Here is an 18323-nt window from a genome sequence, read left to right on the forward strand (position 1 = left end):
AAAGGGCCATATTTTAGGTGGTTAGATTTAAACAACATTTCCGAATCCCAATCAAATAATCGTAGTCGGTGAATGGTGAATGACTTATTTCAGTATTTGTGAAGCAAGCACATTCCCAGATCAAAATATAAAAAATTACCAACGTTGCTTTTAACATTTTTTGATTATTAAGGTAAAGAATTGCTGGTTGTTACTGCTTTATTCTTTGGAATTACAATTCTGCAAGCAAGGTCACTCGACACTAATAAAATAATGAAAAAAATATAATAAAATCCGTTCGTTGCATGACTTTCAATTTATCTCATAACTCAGCAAATTTTACGAAGTATTTTTAATTAAACAACTGTGTTTAATATTTAAATATTTCAATTATATGTAAGAAATATTTTTAAATGTATTTAGAATATTTTTTTATCTAAAAAATTAAGCTTATAGTTTAAATTTATAATTTAAAAAAATAATTTATGATATCATTATTAATGACCTTTGGACCGGTATTCTTCACGCATGACTTACGTTTCTAAACCTATTCTAAAGTCATGAAAAGTTAAATTATGTTGTTTAAAAATAGTTAAACTAAAGTAATTTGCGTTTTATTTAAAGTTAAAAAATTTTTTTGTTAGTAGAAACAAACTAGTTTTAATTTTCTTTGGTTTAATTGATCTAAAATCGAAGAAATGTCTTCTGTTTTTCGATGTTTAAACATTTTGGGGAATTCTAGTATTAAGAAAATAGGTAAATAGTTTTTTTTTTTAGAAAAAAAACATTCGGCTTGAAAATGCTATTTAAATTTTAGTATGAATAATAAAAATCCCAACATCATAGTTTAACAAGTATTTGACTAAAATATTTGGGAAAAAATGATATTAAAATCTATTTCCTCTTGTTGTTTAGTTACATGCGACCTCAAATTATTTTTTTATACTTTTATTACCACAACTTATAAGCGGTTCCTCTAAATAGGCTGTGTGCAATGAGTGTAATTTAATAAAGGTAAAAAGTTTAATAAAGGTAAAAATGTACATATTGAAACGGTAACCAGACACTTCGGCCAACGAATACCTCAACACAAAGATTTTCCTCTAAAACAGCGGGGCATTGGAATTTTAATTACCGCGTTAATTTTTTTTATCTCATTATCTATGATCAGTTTTTCGGATAAGATTTGAAACGAAATAAACAATAAATAGATATTTTTTTAATAAAGAATGTGCAAGAATAGGTTGTTTTTCAACTAAAACCTTTAAAAAGTTAGTTTAAAAGCTTGCGCTTATAGGCATCAGAAACGAATGCGTTGTTAAAACATGACGCATCGTGACAAAACTTGTCGTTTTTCAAACTGTCTAACATTATATAAAGAAATCATATTATCAATTTCTTTACTAAATTATAAGCAAAACAATGTTATTTGGCATTTAAACTATACTTGATGGGTAAATAGCCTATTGGCACAATTACACACATTGTCAGTTTGGTGACAAGCTCACAAAACACACAGGTGTCTGCACACGTTTTTGGTTGGGCACATACTGACAGAGTCAAAAAAATACAACAAATAATCTGTTTGCAGAGTTGTGCATAACATCAGACAAAAAATAAAAAGTTAATTTTGTCCAACCTGACTTCTTTAAATGCCAACACTTAATCAGCAGCGTAATTACTAGGCGATTAAAAATCTATAATATCTCCAACTTTCACAGGCAACTTGAGACCTAGGTGGGGTAACTGTTGTTACCCCCTGCCAGTTTGACAAAGCCAGAACAAAAATAACTTTATCTGCGCAAACTTTATATTTAAATATTTAAACATTGCCGAATTGCACAGTCTTGCATTGCTTATTAGCTCATTCTAATTTTTTCAGTAATTTAAATAAAGTCAGCTTGAATAAAATTAACTTTCATTTTGTATAGTCTGACTGTTAAAGCAGTATTTTGTGAACGAACACTGTCAGACAATATGTAATTGTACAAACTGGCCATTCCCTTCTAGTATTGTTTACCAATGAAACAATATGTATGTACATTTTTACCTTTATTACACTGATTACACTCATTGCACACATTGCACACAGCCTATTTAGAGGCACCCACTTATAAGTGTACATTATTCAAAAAAAAGGTGTTTTTTTTAAACTTTTTTTTCTATCCCAAATTTTTATTTTTGACTTTATTCTATTATTGTTTAGCAATATTAATCATAATACTTAAACTTTTTTATTTAAGGTTTTGGAGTTAGATCAATGGCATCTTTTATGCAAGGTTTGTTATTTGGTTTTATTTAATTAATTAGATTTTATCTCAAAATTGCAATATTTTTATATTTTATAGGAAAGCACATAAAGGTGGATTTGGATAATGATGTTGCTATTGTTCGACTAGACAAAAAAGATTCCAAAGTATTTTTTTTAAATTATGGTTGGAATGTTTTGAATAGTTTAAAAAACTGAATATCAAGATAATAAAATAACTTTTTGTTTTGTTGGACGCAAAAAGTAAAATATTTATTGCATTATTTTAACTAGGAAATATTCGTATATGAAGATATGACTATCATTTGTTTTTTTAGGTAAATACATTGAATAAGGAAGTTTTAGAGGATTTTGTTGAAGCATTTTCAAAGATTAAAGCTAGTGATGTAATCAAGTGTGCTGTTCTTATTTCTTCTAAGCCTGGTGGATTTGTTGCTGGAGCCGACATTGAGTAAGTGATACTAAAGAAATCACAAAAGTTAAAATATATACTAACACTTTAGTTTAAGGAATATGCAAAAGCTTTTACTATCTTTTAATGATTTTTAATTGTAGCTATTGTTTTCTACTATTGATTTATTTTTTTAAAAAGGGGGCTAATAGATGTAATGGAAAAGCGTGGGTTAATAATGTGTTAGTATGAAGCCTGCATATTTTTAACTTTAATATTTTTTATTTATAATAAAAATATATTATTTAAATGCAGTATGTTGAAGAATGCCGGTGATGAAGAAGCAGTAAAGGGAATTTCGCTACAGGGTCAACAAATTTTTAACGAACTTGAAAATAGTGCGAAACCATTTGTAGCTGCCATTCATGGGGCTGCTCTTGGTGGTGGCCTAGAAGTAAGCATAACATTTTATTAACTTGTAAATTAACAAAAAGCTGAAATCTATGGCACTGTTTATTGGAGTACATATATGTATATATATTTAAATTATTTTTATTTTATTAAATTAAAAGTTTTACAATTATCTAGTTGACTTTAGCCTGCCAGTATAGAATTGCTACAACTGATCGTAAAACTAATCTTGGAGTACCTGAAGTAATGCTGGGTTTATTGCCAGGTAACAATAATTAGATAAATAAAGCAAATTGTAAGAAGAATACACAAATAACTAATAACTGTTATATTTTAGGTGTAAGAAAAAATAAAAATTTGTGTTTATTCCGTGTTTTAATTGCAGGTGCCGGTGGAACTCAACGGCTACTAAATTTGGTTGGAGTTCCTTCAGCATTAGACATGGCAATGACGGGGAAAAATATTAAGCCAAAAAAAGCTAAAAGAATGGGTTTAGTTCACCATCTTGTTGAACCATTAGGCAAGTTATTGTGCTTACTATAAAAATATAAAAGTTGTTATTCAATTTGTAAGCTATAAAATTTTTAGTTTAGCTCTTGTTATAAGTTTACTGATTCAAAGGAAATGTAATTTTTTAGTACAGTATAGTACAGTAAGTACAGTATTAAGTTAGTTAAATTTTTGTAATTTTAAATCCTTTTAACTTTTTATTGTATAAAATGTTCAATATTAATTAATTTTTACCATAGGACCTGGTGTAACCAACCCAGAGGAAGCAACTATGAAATATCTGGAAAAAGTTGCTGTTGAAACAGCACGAGGATTGGCGAATGGAACAGTTAAAACACCCCAAATTAAACATGCTTTGCAAGATCGTAAGCTTTTTTATATTACTACTACTCTTATGGTCAGGATTTTAATTGTCATAATATGGTTGCAACTTTTTGGTAATATCCACCCCCACCACTAACATCAATGTATTTATTTTGCAGGGATGTAGTTATTGTTGAATAATCTCCATTAAATATTTATCATAATTGGATTATAAGAGTTTATTTAAACAACAACCTACATTCCTTGGTTGCATATTTAAATTAAAACATTTATTTTGTTGGCTATAATTTGTTTTTTTCAAGGAATTATTGCTTCTCTTTTACAAAATGAATACTTTCGGAATTACTTTTTCAATAATATGGTGAAAGGAAAGGTTCTTAAACAAACAAAAGGATTGTTTCCAGCTCCTATAACAATTGCTGATGTTAGTGCATGCTATGTTTAAATTTAAATAGAAATATCATGTTAGATTAGAATCTAGTTGACAACTAAAGACTCATGTGAAATAAACCTTGGGTTTTAAATTAATAGAATTTCTTACAGAAAGAAGCTTGAAACTAAAATGTATTTTTTTACTGTTAAAATTAAAGGTTATAAAGGAAGGTGTTGTAAATGGATCGACAGCTGGTTATGCTGCTGAAGCTGATGGATTTGGAAAACTTTCGCAAACCAGACAATCTAAGGCTCTCATTGGCTTGTATGATGGACAAACCCATTGCAAGAAAAATAGATTTGGTGCACCACAGAGACCAGCAAAGTAAGTACCTAAAGCAGAAATCTTTTGATTCTTTTGATTCTTAGTTTGTTTTACCATTGAATAGTTTTTTTAAATTTTCAATGCACTTTTTTGTATATTTTAAAATCTAGTTGTTGAAATAAAATTGGAATTTAATTTTTAAATAAAGTAATGTTGCTGTTCTTGGGGCTGGTTTAATGGGAGCTGGCATTGCTCATGTTAGTTTAAACAAAGGTTACAAAACAGTTTTAAAAGATTCGTTTAGTATTGGACTTGCAAAGGGCCAGGAACAAATTTACAAGGGATTTAACACTGCTGCGAAAAAAAAGAAAATAACAACGTAATTTTAAATTTTTTACTTTTATTTTTGTAAAAATTAATTTGTTTCAACTACATATGAATATGTTTACTTCTAACTGGGTACTTTTTATGAGTTACCTTGTCTTTTTCATTTAGGGAATATTTTTTTAAAAGTCTTCTAACTTTTATATTTTAGCTTTATAGAGGCTAAAATCTAGATTTCGGAATTGTTTTTTAGATTTGAGAGAGACCAATTGATGTCAAATCTAAATGCAACTTTGTCATATGATTCGCTTAAAAATAGTGACATTGTTATTGAAGCAGTTTTTGAAGACATCAATCTTAAACATCAAGTTATTAAAGAAACTGAAGCGGTTTGTTATATTTTAAATAAATTTTTACTATGTTGTATTTTAAAATTATTCAGTTTTTAATATTTTTTTTGAAATAAGTAGGTTATTCCAGAACATTGTGTATTTGCTTCCAACACCTCTGCACTTCCAATTAGTGAAATAGCCAAGGCAAGCAAGAGGCCTGAAAAGGTTTGTAATGCTTTTAATGCTTAAAACAGCAACTTGAAGGTAAATTTGTGTTGCTATTTGAAATTTTGAGTTCTAAATAATTTAAATTATGCAGGTGATTGGAATGCATTACTTTTCACCTGTTGATAAAATGCAACTTTTGGAAATTATTACAACTGACAAAACATCGAAGGACACAACTGCTTCTGCTGTACAGGTCGGGCTGAAGCAAGGAAAACTTGTCATTGTTGTTAAGGTAAAGTTAGTTAAGTATTAAACCAATATTAAAAAATAGATATTAATTTACTTTTATTTATCTTCAATTCGAGAAGGTCAACTTCACAACCTGAACATAGAGTAACACCTGTCCCCCCAACTCAGTTTTCAATTGACTTTAGTGGTTTTGGATTTTATAGATAATAATTGCCCGAAAATGAAGCTGATGATTAGGCATTGGCTTGAAAGAATTTCGTATTATTTATAGCACCTTACTTAAGGGCACTACAGCATAAAAGCAGTGGGAATCGAACCCAGGGTCAAGTGTTCTGACCACTACACTACACTACACTGCCGGTTTATAAATAATTTTCTCAATCAACCTGGTTATAAAGATGTTATAAAATTTTACTGCCCTTTAAATCTTAAAAAAATGATTTATTTGTACATACTAACCATACTTTAGTGTATTCATATTGTTTTAATAACTAAGCAACCAAATCATGTATTGTGTAATAAAGGATGGCCCAGGATTTTACACAACAAGGCTGTTAGCTCCAACTTTAAGTGAGGTGATAAGAATGTTACAAGAAGGAATTGGGCCACAAAAAATTGACAAACTTGCAACCTCATTTGGTTTTCCTGTTGGAATTGCAACACTTTTGGATGAAGTATTTTTTTCAAAATTTTTCTAAACATGTTTGTTAAATTATAAAATACTAAAAATATAGTTTAAACAAATCTCAAATTTTTTTTTTTTTTGATTTTTTATCTCTGTATATAATTTCATGCAAATCTGGTTAAACCAAAACAAAAAATAAAAATTTGAATTGCTAATAACAAATTTTAAGAATTGTGTTGTTGATTTGTTAAGGTTGGTATTGATGTAGCTGTGCATGTGTCTAATTATCTTGGAGGTGTGTTCAAAGAACGATTTGCTGGAGGTGATGTTGCTGTACTTGAAAAACTAGTCAACAGTGGCTGTGCAGGTTGTAATTTACTAGAAAGTTAACTTTAGGTCTAATTACCGAACTGTTCTAAACTAAGTTCTTGGATATTTTTTTTTTTTATTAATAAAGGTTACTTAGCTTAGGATGTTGCATTTAATAGGCCCAAAAACAAAATATTTATTTTTTTTTTAAAAAGTTATTACCATTTTTAATAGAATTTTTGGAATTTACAAAGTTTAAAATACAAAAAATATTATTTTTTATAAGGAAAAATTAGTTTTATTTATTTGTATATATATTTGTTATATATAATAGGTCGAAAAACTAAAAAGGGAATATACCTGTATTCTGATGCGAAGGCAAAAGTAAGGCCCGTTAATGAAACTGCAGAAACTATCTTAAAAGAGTTTGCCATTGAACCTATTGAGGATGTGTAAGTAGTTCATGCTTTCATGTTTGTTACCTTTTCTTATCTTTACTGCCTAATTATAATTTAAAAATAGTAAATCTTTTTTTAAGGACAAGCTATTATAAATAAAATTTTATTTATTTTAGTAAGATTAAATTATATCTCATTGTTTTTCGAATTAATAAATAAAAAACTTAAATGTTTTGTTACTTAATGCCATAAATAATTTGGATACATTTTAACTGATTAATAATTATGTATGTCAATAAAAAATACTTTTAATTAAAAGTGGTAAAGTTGTACATAAACAAATATGCACATTTATAACTGGTTTTTCATGTTATGTCATTTTTTCTTTTATTAGATATCAAATAAAAATCAGGTTCAAAGTAACATAAAAAATAACTATAACAATTTTTTTAAATTAATAGCGCATCAGATAGTGATATTCAAATGCGGTTAATTTCGAGATTTGTAAATGAAGCAGTTATGTGCTTGCAGGAAGGAATACTTGATAATCCGGTAGCTACTACTTTTTTTATTTTTATTTTGTATTATTAAAATGCTTAATATATATTTTAAATTGTTATTAGCTTGAAGGTGATATTGGTGCAGTTTTTGGCCTTGGATTTCCTCCACACCTAGGGGGTAAGTGTGTATAGTAAAAGTTTAAATTTGTTTTCAAAATTATTACCTGATCCCATTTAGGTAAAAAGTTAATACTTACTTATGACTATATGTATATATTTTTAGGTCCGTTTAGATATGTTGATTTGTACGGAGCTGACCAATTAGTCCAGAATATGCGTAGATATGAAACTGCATATGGTGCTGCGTTTTCTCCATGTTCCCTGCTTTTGGAGCATGCCGCTGACTCGTCAAAGAAGTTCCATACATCCTAATCGACTCGATTAACTAGATTTTTTAAATTTTTTAGAAGTCCAAAAGCTAATGTTTAAAAGTTGCTAGTATTTTTTGTGCCCTGTGTGCAATTTTTTTGTTAAATAATTTTCAAAAAAACAATAGGATTTAAAGTCTAATTAAAAATCAGTAAATTGTAATAATTGTTTAATAAAAAAGTTATATTTATTAATTAAAGTCTCTAAAAAAAAATACGAGTTAACTAAAAAAAACATTTCGTCATTGACATGTTTTAGCTATTTAGTTGCTGTAACAATCTGAAAGAGCGTCATTTTTTGTTAAAGAGATTGTGTGGTCGCAGGTTTTTTTTAATTATGTTAAAAATCCCTACGCACGACGTCATCGTCGTAAGTTCATATGTTGGCAGATATACGAAAATAACCTTATTTTACCCTTTCTGAGCCGTTTGTCGTACCTTTTTTTAATTTTTTTTGGAGAATACCAACCTAGCATAAAAAGCAAAGTTTAGCCATGTTATATAAGACAGTTCTTACTTTTAAAGTATTTTTAATTAGGTAGGCTGTATTTGAAAAATTTTACCAAGTTAAGGGTATGTTGTTAATTTTGAGAGTTTACCAGTCAGAAACAGTAACAAATACTTATAAGAAGAAGACAGGCCAACTAAGTGTTATTGAACCAAAATTTACCGTTAACACAGTTTTAGTTTTGTTTAAAATAAAATGACTTCAACGTTGTTAACTAATACATTGTCAAATTGTTTAAGTTAGCTCATATACCCTACCTAATTAAAAAGACTTTAAAAGTAAGAAATGTTTTATATAATATGGCAAAATTTTGCTTTTCATGCTAAGTTTGGTTTCTACAACAGAAAATTAAAAAAAGTACAACAAACGGCTCAGAAATGGCAAAATAAGAAAATTTTCTTATGTCTGCCAGCGGATGAATTTACGACGAGACGTCGTGGTTCACGTGACTCACGGGCGTAGGGACTTTTTCTATTTAGAATATTTTAAATGCAAATCATAATAACTCAAAAACTACTTGATAAATTTTTAAAAATTATGATATCCTTGTTCAAGTTGGAAAAATTTTAAATAGTTAAAAAAATCCTACGACCACACAATCTCTTTAAATAACATAAATTAAAAAAAAATGAAAAAACGAATGCAATTAAGTGGAATGGCGTTTTATTTAAGCCAAAAAAATATGGTTCAGTTAATACTGTTAACAAGTACCAAGAAATTTCCATTAAAAAACGTTTATTTATTTTGTTTTAATTTAATTCTTTCCGTACAGTAACGGATATGATTTTTGGTATTTTTTACTTGATTTTATTAAATATTTATTAAAGTGTTTCAATTCTGGATTAATTTACTAATTAAATAATCGAAAATAAGTAATTGGGTCACTTATCAGATAGCAATATTGAAATAAGGTTAGTTAAACCCTGAGTAGGTAACTTTAACAACTTAATTAAGTTATCGTACGTACTATTAAAAATTGTAATTTAAAACAAGTTTTACATTAAAAAGTAATTTAAAAGGAGTTAAAAAAATTTTTTGAAAGATTTAAATAAGTCAAAAGATATTCTATTTTAAAGGGAATTAATATTAAAACATATTTTTAAGGGAATACGAAAACTTTTTAAAAGACCTCAGTGTTTTGAAATATTTAAATTGATTTATGCAAAAATCAAACAAGCTGTCAGGAGTTGTCAACTTTGTTTTGCCAATATTTGGTTGTGTAATCGATTTAACAAGCTTTAATTCCTATACTATATGTGTTTGCCTAGCTTTAATACTTACAAACTTGTAATATACTTTAAAAGCAGAAACGAATGCAAATGACCCTTATCTGTCATACGAGCCAAATTTTAGCTTGTAAAAATAAACTTCAACATTTCTAAGTGGTTGTTTAATAAATTTAACTTGATGCATATGTACTTGGCGTTGTGTAATACATCTTTTTTAAATATACACGTGATTTAAGAATCACTTTAAATAATAGATTATGATGTATATCGATACTTTTATGTTTAAAAATAGAATATAGATCCTGTTAGTAAAAGAGGTTGTCATTTTCAAGTTTGCATTCAAATGCACTGGAACTTTATGAACAAGGTTCTTGAATATGTCAATCAATGCATTTTTGTAAAACTGATATCCGCCTTAAAAATTATAAAAGAAGCCTAAACTTTCAATAATTCCTCATTCAGTTATTACTCTATAGAAGCAACAGCTTAATATAGAAAATAAAATGCGATTCTTTTTTGTTTTAGCCTTCGTTCTTGGAACAACTTCTGCCTTGGTCATTAATCCAAGTAAGAAATATTTTTATTAAAGTTTATTTGTGATTAATTATAACTTATTTTTAAGGCGTATCTTCGTCATTATCGGCATCAGCCTCAGCTGAAACTGGAAGTGGCGGACTGAATGTCCTCGACGGATTTGGTGATTTTTTTAAAAATTGCTTCAACTTTCCTTGCACTGGTAGACGAATTCGTCAACCACGCATTAGACGAATTCCATGCGAACCATGTCCAACTCCAACTATTGATGTTCCTTGCGAACCATGCCCAATTCCAACTATTGATATTCCTTGCGAACCATGCCCAATTCCAACAATTGAACCTTGTATTCCATGCCCAATTCCAACAATTGAACCTTGTATTCCATGCCCACCTCGACGAATTAGACGACCTTGTCAACCAAGACAAATAAGAAGACCTTGTCCTCCAAGACAAAGAAGGCCTTGTCCTCCAAGACAAAGAAGTCCTTGTCAACCCAGACAAAGATGTCGACGACCACGTTGTAACTATTGTCCACAACCTCAAAGAAGATGTCAACCACGTAGAATAAGAAAACGGCCTTGTCGACGTACGTTTTTTATTAAATTACATTAAAATTTAAATTAATTTTAAACAGAAAAAATTGCTTAAACACGATTGTGTTTTGTAGAACGTGTTCCATGCACACCATGTGTCCAAGAAGTCCCTTGTGTTCAAGAAATCCCATGTGTTCAAGAAATGCCATGTGTCCTAGAAGACCCATGTCCTCGAGACATCCCATGTGTTCAAGAAATTCCATGTGTCCTAGAAGACCCATGTCTTCGAGACATCCCATGTGTTCAAGAAATTCCATGTGTCCTAGAAGACCCATGTCTTCGAGACATCCCATGTGTTCAAGAAATTCCATGTGTCCTAGATGAGCCATGTGTTCAAGAAGTACCATGTGTCCAAGAAGTACCATGTGTCCAAGTAGTACCATGTGTTCAAGAAGTACCCTGTGTCCAAGAGGTACCATGTGTCCAAGAAGTACCATGTGTCCAAGAAGTACCATGTGTTCAAGAAGTACCATGTGTCCAAGAAGAACCATGTGTTCAAGACATCATCCCATGTGCTCCACTTGATGTTGAAATCCCATGTGAGGGGGGTTTTGACTTCTTTCAATTACCTAAGTTGAACTCATTTTTGGGTGGAAATTCTTTTCCTATCGGAGAAAGTTCCAGTTTTAGTTCGGCATTTGCTAGCGCCTCATCGTAAGTATAAACTATATTTATAATTTTTTGTAAGTTCTTTTTAAATAATTTTAGTCAAAAAATAAATTGAAATATTTTTGAAATATATTTTATTACGTACATATGTCAAAATACATTAACCGAATATTTTTTAGAAGCATCGACATTTAAAGATGACTGCAACTAGTAAGTTAGCTGGGTAAACATATAATTAAAATTTAAAATAAATTTAAATTAATAAAAAAGTAAACTATACCAACTTAAGGTTACATTAAATCTTTTTTTACAGGTCAAGACGCACAGTAAAAAAAATTCTAGAGTAGAAAGTCAATACAAGACTAATACGTGCGCATATTGTAGTTTTTAATGCTCTCTGTTTCGTTATTGTCTTTATGTAACAATATATCCCTTTTCTGTTTTTCTTGTTTAAATGTTTTTCTTCTTTTTCCTTTCTTCGGCTTATTACAGATCCTATGTGTAAAAATACATCATATGTTTGTCAAGAACGAGCTAAAAAACAAAGTGAGTTGCGTATTTTTTAATGATTAGTTTTATAAGCAAAAATAACTAAAAATGTTTGTGATATTTGTCCTAGTTGTACTTTCTTGCCACCTTCAACAAAGTTTAATGCAAAATAAGATATTTAGAAAATAATATATCATTGAATTTCAGTACACACTTTAGTTAACTTTATTATAACACACATATTGACAGGGGCCCCCTGGACTTCCATCTACTTAAATAACAAATGATAAATTTAATTAGTAAAATGACACACGTACACAAAATAAGATTGCAATATACTAGCAAGTTTTAAACGTCTAATATAAATATAATAAACAAACAAAGACTAAATGTGAATACTTTATTAACGACTTTTTGTTTTATTAAACTATCTGCTAGATGACGCAATTGTGCTTGAAGTAATAAAGCTTTGATTCTTTCTTTTACAAATTATAAATTTATAAAAACGCTCCATCGCATTAGAGTATATGATGGGATTTAAAGCACTGTTGATTGGCAAAAGAATTATAGCCGAAACTGCATAGGCAACCCCAGGCAACTGAACGCCTCCCAAATTTAAAAATGCCATTACCGAAATTGGAACCCAGCAACAAAAATCCGTCATAATTAGTCGAAGTATTTTACGTTGCATCGCTAGAAATAAAATTAAAAAAAAACAGTTATTATTTTTATGTTTAACTATATACTTTAGGCAGTTTATACCTTGTGATTTCTTTTTTTGCATGAACCTGCCGAAGGAAGTTTTTGATTTACTTTTAGAAAGGGTCCGCTTTGATTCCGATCGGATTTCATTGCTAGATGATTTCGCATAAACAATTGTATAGGAAATAGCAACAAATATAAAAGCCACAAAGTTAAACAGGTTTATCGAAAAAGAATATCTCCACGCTCGATCGGCAGTTGTCACGTAGAGTTTAGGAATGCAAACGCTGTTTACGCTGTAATAACTAAAATTAATTTTTTTTTTTTAATAGCACATGAAATATTTCTAATTTACAATAACTTAGGCAATAATAATACAAACAAATTTGGAGATATATAGGTTGGCGTGTTGTTTGATTTAAGAACTAACACTTTAAATAAATATTAACGATTATATATACAATTAATATTAATTTACCCAAAATATCTAATAACTTTAAATCTGGTCATAGATTCTTGAATATGCTTTTTTTGAAAAATATTTGCAAACTGATGCCAAGATGTTATGTCACTTATTTTCGTTTGGTATGTTGTTATGTGATCAGCTGTCCAGTTTTGATACTTTGGTTCAAAAAATGGCAAGTTTTCTACATAGGTTTTTGTTTCTTGAAAAAAAAGCATGTTACTGGATTTGTAAATCGTAGTCGTTAAACTATACCTTCGAAGAAATTAATTAAAAACTATTTTTTGTTTGTTTTATTAGATTTGCAATTTTATTTGATTATTAACAAACAAAGATCGATATTAACTGCTAAAAAGTTACGGAAAAAGTTTTAAAAAAAATGTTTTTGTTTTGTTGTTAAAAAATTAAAAAATACCATTTTTATTAAAATTTTTATCAATTGCAAGCATATTAGTAAAGTAAAAACTATTAAAAAATTTAGTTACAATAACGTAAAAAATAAATTCAATTGTACCCAAAAAATCCACTTTGATGCTTTTGAAAAAAGGTAAATCTGTGACAAGCGCGGTGGTAGTAAAACTGCTTTGAAATTTAGTGGTAAGGGGCAAAACTGCAATTAAACTTGTTGTAATCCAAGTTAAAAATATCAGAAGAAGTACAATGATGAGCTTTGGGTGATGAGACGCCTTGAACGGCTACATTAAGCACAGATTATAATATTACTTTTTTTTACCACATGTTGTAAGTTATTTAGTAACTTAATATAGCAAAGAAATTGTTTGGTTGCAACAAACACTTTTCTTTAACTTTAGTTTTCTTTAAATTATTGATAATAAAAAGCAGCCAAATAAGAGTAATTACCTTGTATATTACATATAGTCGAAATGAAGTCAATATTACCATAGTGATTACAGATGTTTCGCTTGAAAGTACAACAAGCACACCCATTATGTTGCAAACTTCTCCTGACCTCCATGTTAAATCGTGCGAACAATAATTACCCGAATATTTTAACCCGTAAGCACCGAGCATAAAAAGATAAATTCCCATTAAAATATCTGAAACTGCTAAGTTCAGAACAAGTAGGTGATTGGCCCTTAATGCTGCCGAATTGTTGATTTGATTTAAGTTTAAAACTTGTCGTATCAGAACCAACTAAAATAAAAGTTATGTTATTTTAACAAAATTTCTTTTTTAACCTTGTTTTGTCACGTATTTGTTGTTTGACCAACCAAGTTTCCAAACACAGCTAATAAACCCATAATCCACACTAATACCCTAAGTACAGGGTTTGCAATTAATTCATATCGTGAAGATAAAACTGTTTCTTGATTATCGTTTCGAATTGTTGGGCATTCGTCACTCCAATCTGAGCAATCTTTTAATCCGTTAAAAACCTAAATATTAACAATTCTTAAAAAAAATAAAAATTAAACAACTAAGAAAAGAACAATTTTGATTTCAAGCTGAGTTAACATTGGTTGTTGATAACAAATTAATTGACTTCAGGGCAATTTTACAAGACTTGCCTTTCGACGTTCAATAAACAGCGGTTTCTGGTTTTCGCAATAAAATCGATCATCATTGGTGCAATTTTTTTCGTCGCTCATGTCATCACAATTTATTACGAAATCACAAATTTGATTTTCACTAATAGAAACCTAATTATCATATATAAACAATTTTTTTAAATAACAACTACATTTTTTCGTATTTACTTGTTACCAGACTAGTTTTTATAGTTACAAAAAGGTGAACAGAGCTGCGTATTTTTCGGAATTGTAAAAAAACAACAAGTTATACCTTTGCACCGCCCAATGCTGAACAATTATATCTGTGAAAATTTCTGCACAATCGTGTTTTCTCATCTCTTTCATTGTTACAATCCAAATAGCCGTCACAAACTCGTGATTTTGGAATACTTACTAAATTTCCGGAAGCACAACTAAAACGTCGCGTGCATTCTTTTACCATCTCGTCATTTCGAACCGAAAATGGACAGTTTAAAACGCCATCGCAATACTGTGATGCGTTTAACTGTATTAATTGTAACTTTCTTTTAACCTAAAAAAACATTGTTGTTTACAATATTACAAAACTTTTAAGTTGTTACAAAAAATACTAAAATTATTTTCATAATACCTTGATATAACATTTTAATTTTAGAAAACGATCTTTTTTTGTAACCACTTGGTCGCTTGCAGCACATTTAAAAGCTTTGTGAAAATGGGTTTGACTAGTATTCAACAAGGCCTGCGTCGTGGTTGGGGCAATTGTAGTTGTTTTCGCTAAAATACATTGTGGATTGCATTCATCAATTGGTCGGCCTGGTTGAACAACCCATCGAGACTGGTAACCAGGAGGAGGGCATTCAGGGACACCATTGCAATATATAGCAATAACGTTGTTACAGTCAGCATAACTGTTGTTCTTATCACACCTATAATTTAAATATGGAATTAGTTCAACTTAATCTTTGCGCTCAGCAAACTGAATATAAAGTTTAACAAACGCAAAAAATACAATTTATAATAATAAATTTAATTTCATCTTGCCAATATAAACGTTTTAAAGTACAACTTTTTATACTTGAACTTTATTATACTTGATCAGCTTACCTGCAAAAATGCCCAGGCGTAACGGTTTTATTACAAGATTTTGTTCCATGGCAGAATGAATAGCTGAAAATACAAACTTTGGTAATAAAGAAAAGGTAAAACATAGTTGTCGGTTTGTATAATTTTAATATTTAATTATTCCCGATGTAAAAATGACAACTTTTTATCGCCTAAATTTGGAGTAACATTTATTACTCCTATCCAGTTTCAAGTTTTTTTTGGAGTTTAGAAATTTCTAAAAATGTTGCTTTATAAACCCGCCAATTGTTTTTTAATTTGGCAAAAGTTTAAACAAAACATACAACATGTTATTTAGTTAAGAATACGTTTTATTTGTTACGAAAGCGTTTTATTTAATTTTGTAATCACTCAAAGTTATTTTTTACCTTTCATCGAATTCATCAAAACAGTCAATGACGCCGTCGCAGACTTGGCTTCTTTGAATACATTCGCCGTTCGGACATTTAATGTTTCCATATGAGCAGTTTTCTAAACCAACTACATTTCTAAACAAAAAATTACTTGCTGTTGAATATGCGCTAAATGTTTTTTTTATTTTTGTAATTATTTTTGTTATTTCGAGTGCATCCCGTTTAAACCATAATATACAGTATGTCTTAAAACATACTTTGAAAAGAACATAATAAGTTTGTTATTAATTTTATTGGAAAGAAAAATGTTGAAAAAATTCTAAAGTAAAAAAGTATACGATATTTAAATACTATTTGACCAAATAGACATTTGCCTAAAAACAGGCCACCTTTTTACAAATTAACGAGCATTTTCTAAAAAAGTTGTAGTAAGTGGGGGCTAATATATATAGGGGCTTGTTCGTAAAATGCGATTTTCAGGCATATGATTTTTGGCCAAATGGTTGTCAACAAATAAGAGTAAATCAAGCCTGTGTTGTTTGTCGTACATGGGTGCGGCAGTCTTTGTTGTAACCATTTGCCTGCAAGCTGATATCTTTTCGCCTTCACATAAACATTCATCTGATAGATCAGGACAATCGATGATACCATTACAAACATGTTTCCGGGAAATAACTAGAGATTTATCAAGGCACACAAAGCAAACGGTTTTATTAAATTTAGCACCTTTCATTTCTCGAATATCTCTATACAAATTAAATTAATATATAATTCTTTTAATTTTAATTATTAAAAAAAAACGTTTTTTTAATGAGACAACTACAAAAATTAATTGAAATTATAACCTTGGGTCGTTCAGCAAAGTGCTGTCAGGATGATAAGTTAAATAGCACAGGTCACTACCATCGTCGCAATCTTGCACACCATCGAAAACCAAAAACTGAGGCAGTCCACACATTTCTCCATCCCTTACACATTTAAATCCAATTCCGTTGTTCCAAACTGACTTACCTGGACATTCATAACAATCTTCGCCGGAACATATAAGCGAACGATCTTTACATATTGAGGTGCCTGGACATCGATAATAATTTGGACAGAGTACATCGCATTCATTTACGCTACTACATACAATTGTACCGTCGCAATAATCACTTCTCGAAAGGGAACAGAAGCGTTTTACAGCATTCTGAGCGTTCTTACAACTGCCGTGTAAAAATAAAATGTTTACTTAATTTACAAAGTAATTATAAGATAGCAATACAAAAACATGTAAAACCTAATTATAGGATTAGTTGAAAAAGGTGTAACAACTAGCTTGGTGTTATTAATTCCTTGCACAATTTCATCACTATGATCACTACAGTCATTTTTACCATTACAAAATTGTTGCCGAAGTATATTTTGGCCATCCTTGCAAGTAAACTCCGATTTACCTCCTAAGACAATATTTTTGAAACATTTTATTAGATTTATAAAACAAATTCTTGTTTATGTGTGTAAATGACCGGTTTTGATTTAATGTATTTTTTGGACAATCCTTCACAAACTAAAATATTTTAAATTAATACAAACATTGCTTTATTTGTTGTAATTTTATTATAAGTTCTAACTTTGCTGGATTAAAAAATATGCTAAATATTTTCAATTCATAATTTGTTTATTTTAAACCTTTAGGTTATTTCTTAAACCACTAACTATGGGAATAAGTTAAACATCTAACACAATTTTTTTAACTAACAATTTTAAAATTTGTGAATCATTTCTTAAACTTTTGAAATTTTTTGTAATTTAATTTTGTAAAAGATAAATTAAATATATAATATATTATTCTTGCTGTGCTAATTCAATTTTAATAACCAGCATCATCTTAACAAAAATTTAAAATCACCTTTGTTACGTCGACGTCTAAAAAGTTTTCGACTGGCATCAACAATTTCAATGACTAACAGGAAATATATAAGCAAACAGAGTTTCAGTTTCATTTTGTTGTTGCAATAAATAATTTTTTTTAAACTATAATCTAATATTCATTTAAAAAGGGCTATTACAAATTTCAAAGTTTTAATTTAACGACCCAATTATAGTCGACTATAAATTATTAACAACGATCTTAACAACACACATTAGAAATTGTACAAAAACTTATTTTTTATATGCCTTATTCAATTTTAATTAATTTATTAACTAAATAATTACATTCTTACCTTAGTTTATCATTAGTTTATTGATAAACTAATTCTTACCTTAGTTTATTAATATAATTTATAAACTCTCAAGATGTATTTAT

At 29.2% G+C, this 18323-nt stretch overlaps 3 protein-coding genes across 4 annotated transcripts; 2 read left to right on the forward strand and 1 right to left on the reverse strand.

The window, feature by feature from the left end:
- Positions 1–603: 603 nt before the first annotated feature.
- LOC145751331 (trifunctional enzyme subunit alpha, mitochondrial-like) lies at positions 604–8109 on the forward strand. Its single transcript, XM_082567447.1, has 20 exons — positions 604–735; positions 2223–2258; positions 2328–2395; positions 2566–2699; positions 2955–3093; positions 3228–3315; positions 3436–3570; positions 3800–3925; positions 4187–4308; positions 4475–4641; positions 4790–4960; positions 5159–5294; positions 5376–5462; positions 5557–5697; positions 6179–6328; positions 6532–6646; positions 6923–7040; positions 7448–7538; positions 7610–7664; positions 7770–8109. Exons 1-20 carry the CDS (start codon positions 678–680, stop codon positions 7916–7918), a joined length of 2286 nt encoding a protein of 761 aa, XP_082423573.1. The 5' UTR covers positions 604–677; the 3' UTR covers positions 7919–8109.
- Positions 8110–10095: 1986 nt separating this feature from the next.
- LOC145750135 (uncharacterized) lies at positions 10096–11937 on the forward strand. 2 transcript variants are annotated; one of them, XM_082566084.1, is made up of 5 exons: positions 10096–10218; positions 10274–10774; positions 10856–11435; positions 11570–11600; positions 11704–11937. In XM_082566084.1, the coding sequence occupies exons 1-4, from the start codon at positions 10155–10157 to the stop codon at positions 11583–11585; spliced, it is 1161 nt and encodes a 386-aa protein (XP_082422210.1). In that variant the 5' UTR covers positions 10096–10154; the 3' UTR covers positions 11586–11600; positions 11704–11937. The 2 variants fall into 2 exon arrangements, with proteins under 2 accessions (XP_082422210.1, XP_082422211.1); XM_082566085.1 differs by having other exon boundaries at positions 11573–11600.
- Positions 11581–18052, reverse strand: LOC145750134 (uncharacterized). Its single transcript, XM_082566083.1, has 15 exons — positions 17925–18052; positions 17313–17472; positions 16879–17238; positions 16582–16779; positions 16049–16168; positions 15663–15725; positions 15187–15484; positions 14848–15108; positions 14574–14705; positions 14277–14441; positions 13906–14199; positions 13559–13739; positions 13060–13246; positions 12642–12886; positions 11581–12572 (listed from the first exon to the last, which is right to left on the reverse strand). The coding sequence occupies exons 1-15, from the start codon at positions 18016–18018 to the stop codon at positions 12307–12309; spliced, it is 3024 nt and encodes a 1007-aa protein (XP_082422209.1). The 5' UTR covers positions 18019–18052; the 3' UTR covers positions 11581–12306.
- Positions 18053–18323: the final 271 nt, after the last annotated feature.

Source organism: Corella eumyota, chromosome 4 (assembly GCF_963082875.1).
Source record: "Corella eumyota chromosome 4, kaCorEumy4.1, whole genome shotgun sequence".
Classification (NCBI taxonomy): Eukaryota; Metazoa; Chordata; class Ascidiacea; order Phlebobranchia; family Corellidae; genus Corella; species Corella eumyota.

Coding starts and splice junctions, on each gene's coding strand:
- LOC145751331 (XM_082567447.1), top strand. CDS start 678: ATGTCTTCTGTTTTTCGATGTTTAAACATTTTGGGGAATTCTAGTATT. Junction 2,259..2,327: donor AATGGCATCTTTTATGCAAG/GTTTGTTATTTG, acceptor TATATTTTATAG/GAAAGCACATAAAGGTGGAT. Junction 7,041..7,447: donor ATTGAACCTATTGAGGATGT/GTAAGTAGTTCA, acceptor TTAAATTAATAG/CGCATCAGATAGTGATATTC.
- LOC145750134 (XM_082566083.1), bottom strand. CDS start 18,018: ATGAAACTGAAACTCTGTTTGCTTATATATTTCCTGTTAGTCATTGAA. Junction 15,109..15,186: donor AATTAAAATGTTATATCAAG/GTATTATGAAAA, acceptor ATGTTTTTTTAG/GTTAAAAGAAAGTTACAATT. Junction 12,573..12,641: donor GCAAAAAAAGAAATCACAAG/GTATAAACTGCC, acceptor TTTTATTTCTAG/CGATGCAACGTAAAATACTT.
- LOC145750135 (XM_082566084.1), top strand. CDS start 10,155: ATGCGATTCTTTTTTGTTTTAGCCTTCGTTCTTGGAACAACTTCTGCC. Junction 10,219..10,273: donor TGCCTTGGTCATTAATCCAA/GTAAGAAATATT, acceptor CTTATTTTTAAG/GCGTATCTTCGTCATTATCG. Junction 10,775..10,855: donor AAGAAAACGGCCTTGTCGAC/GTACGTTTTTTA, acceptor TGTGTTTTGTAG/AACGTGTTCCATGCACACCA.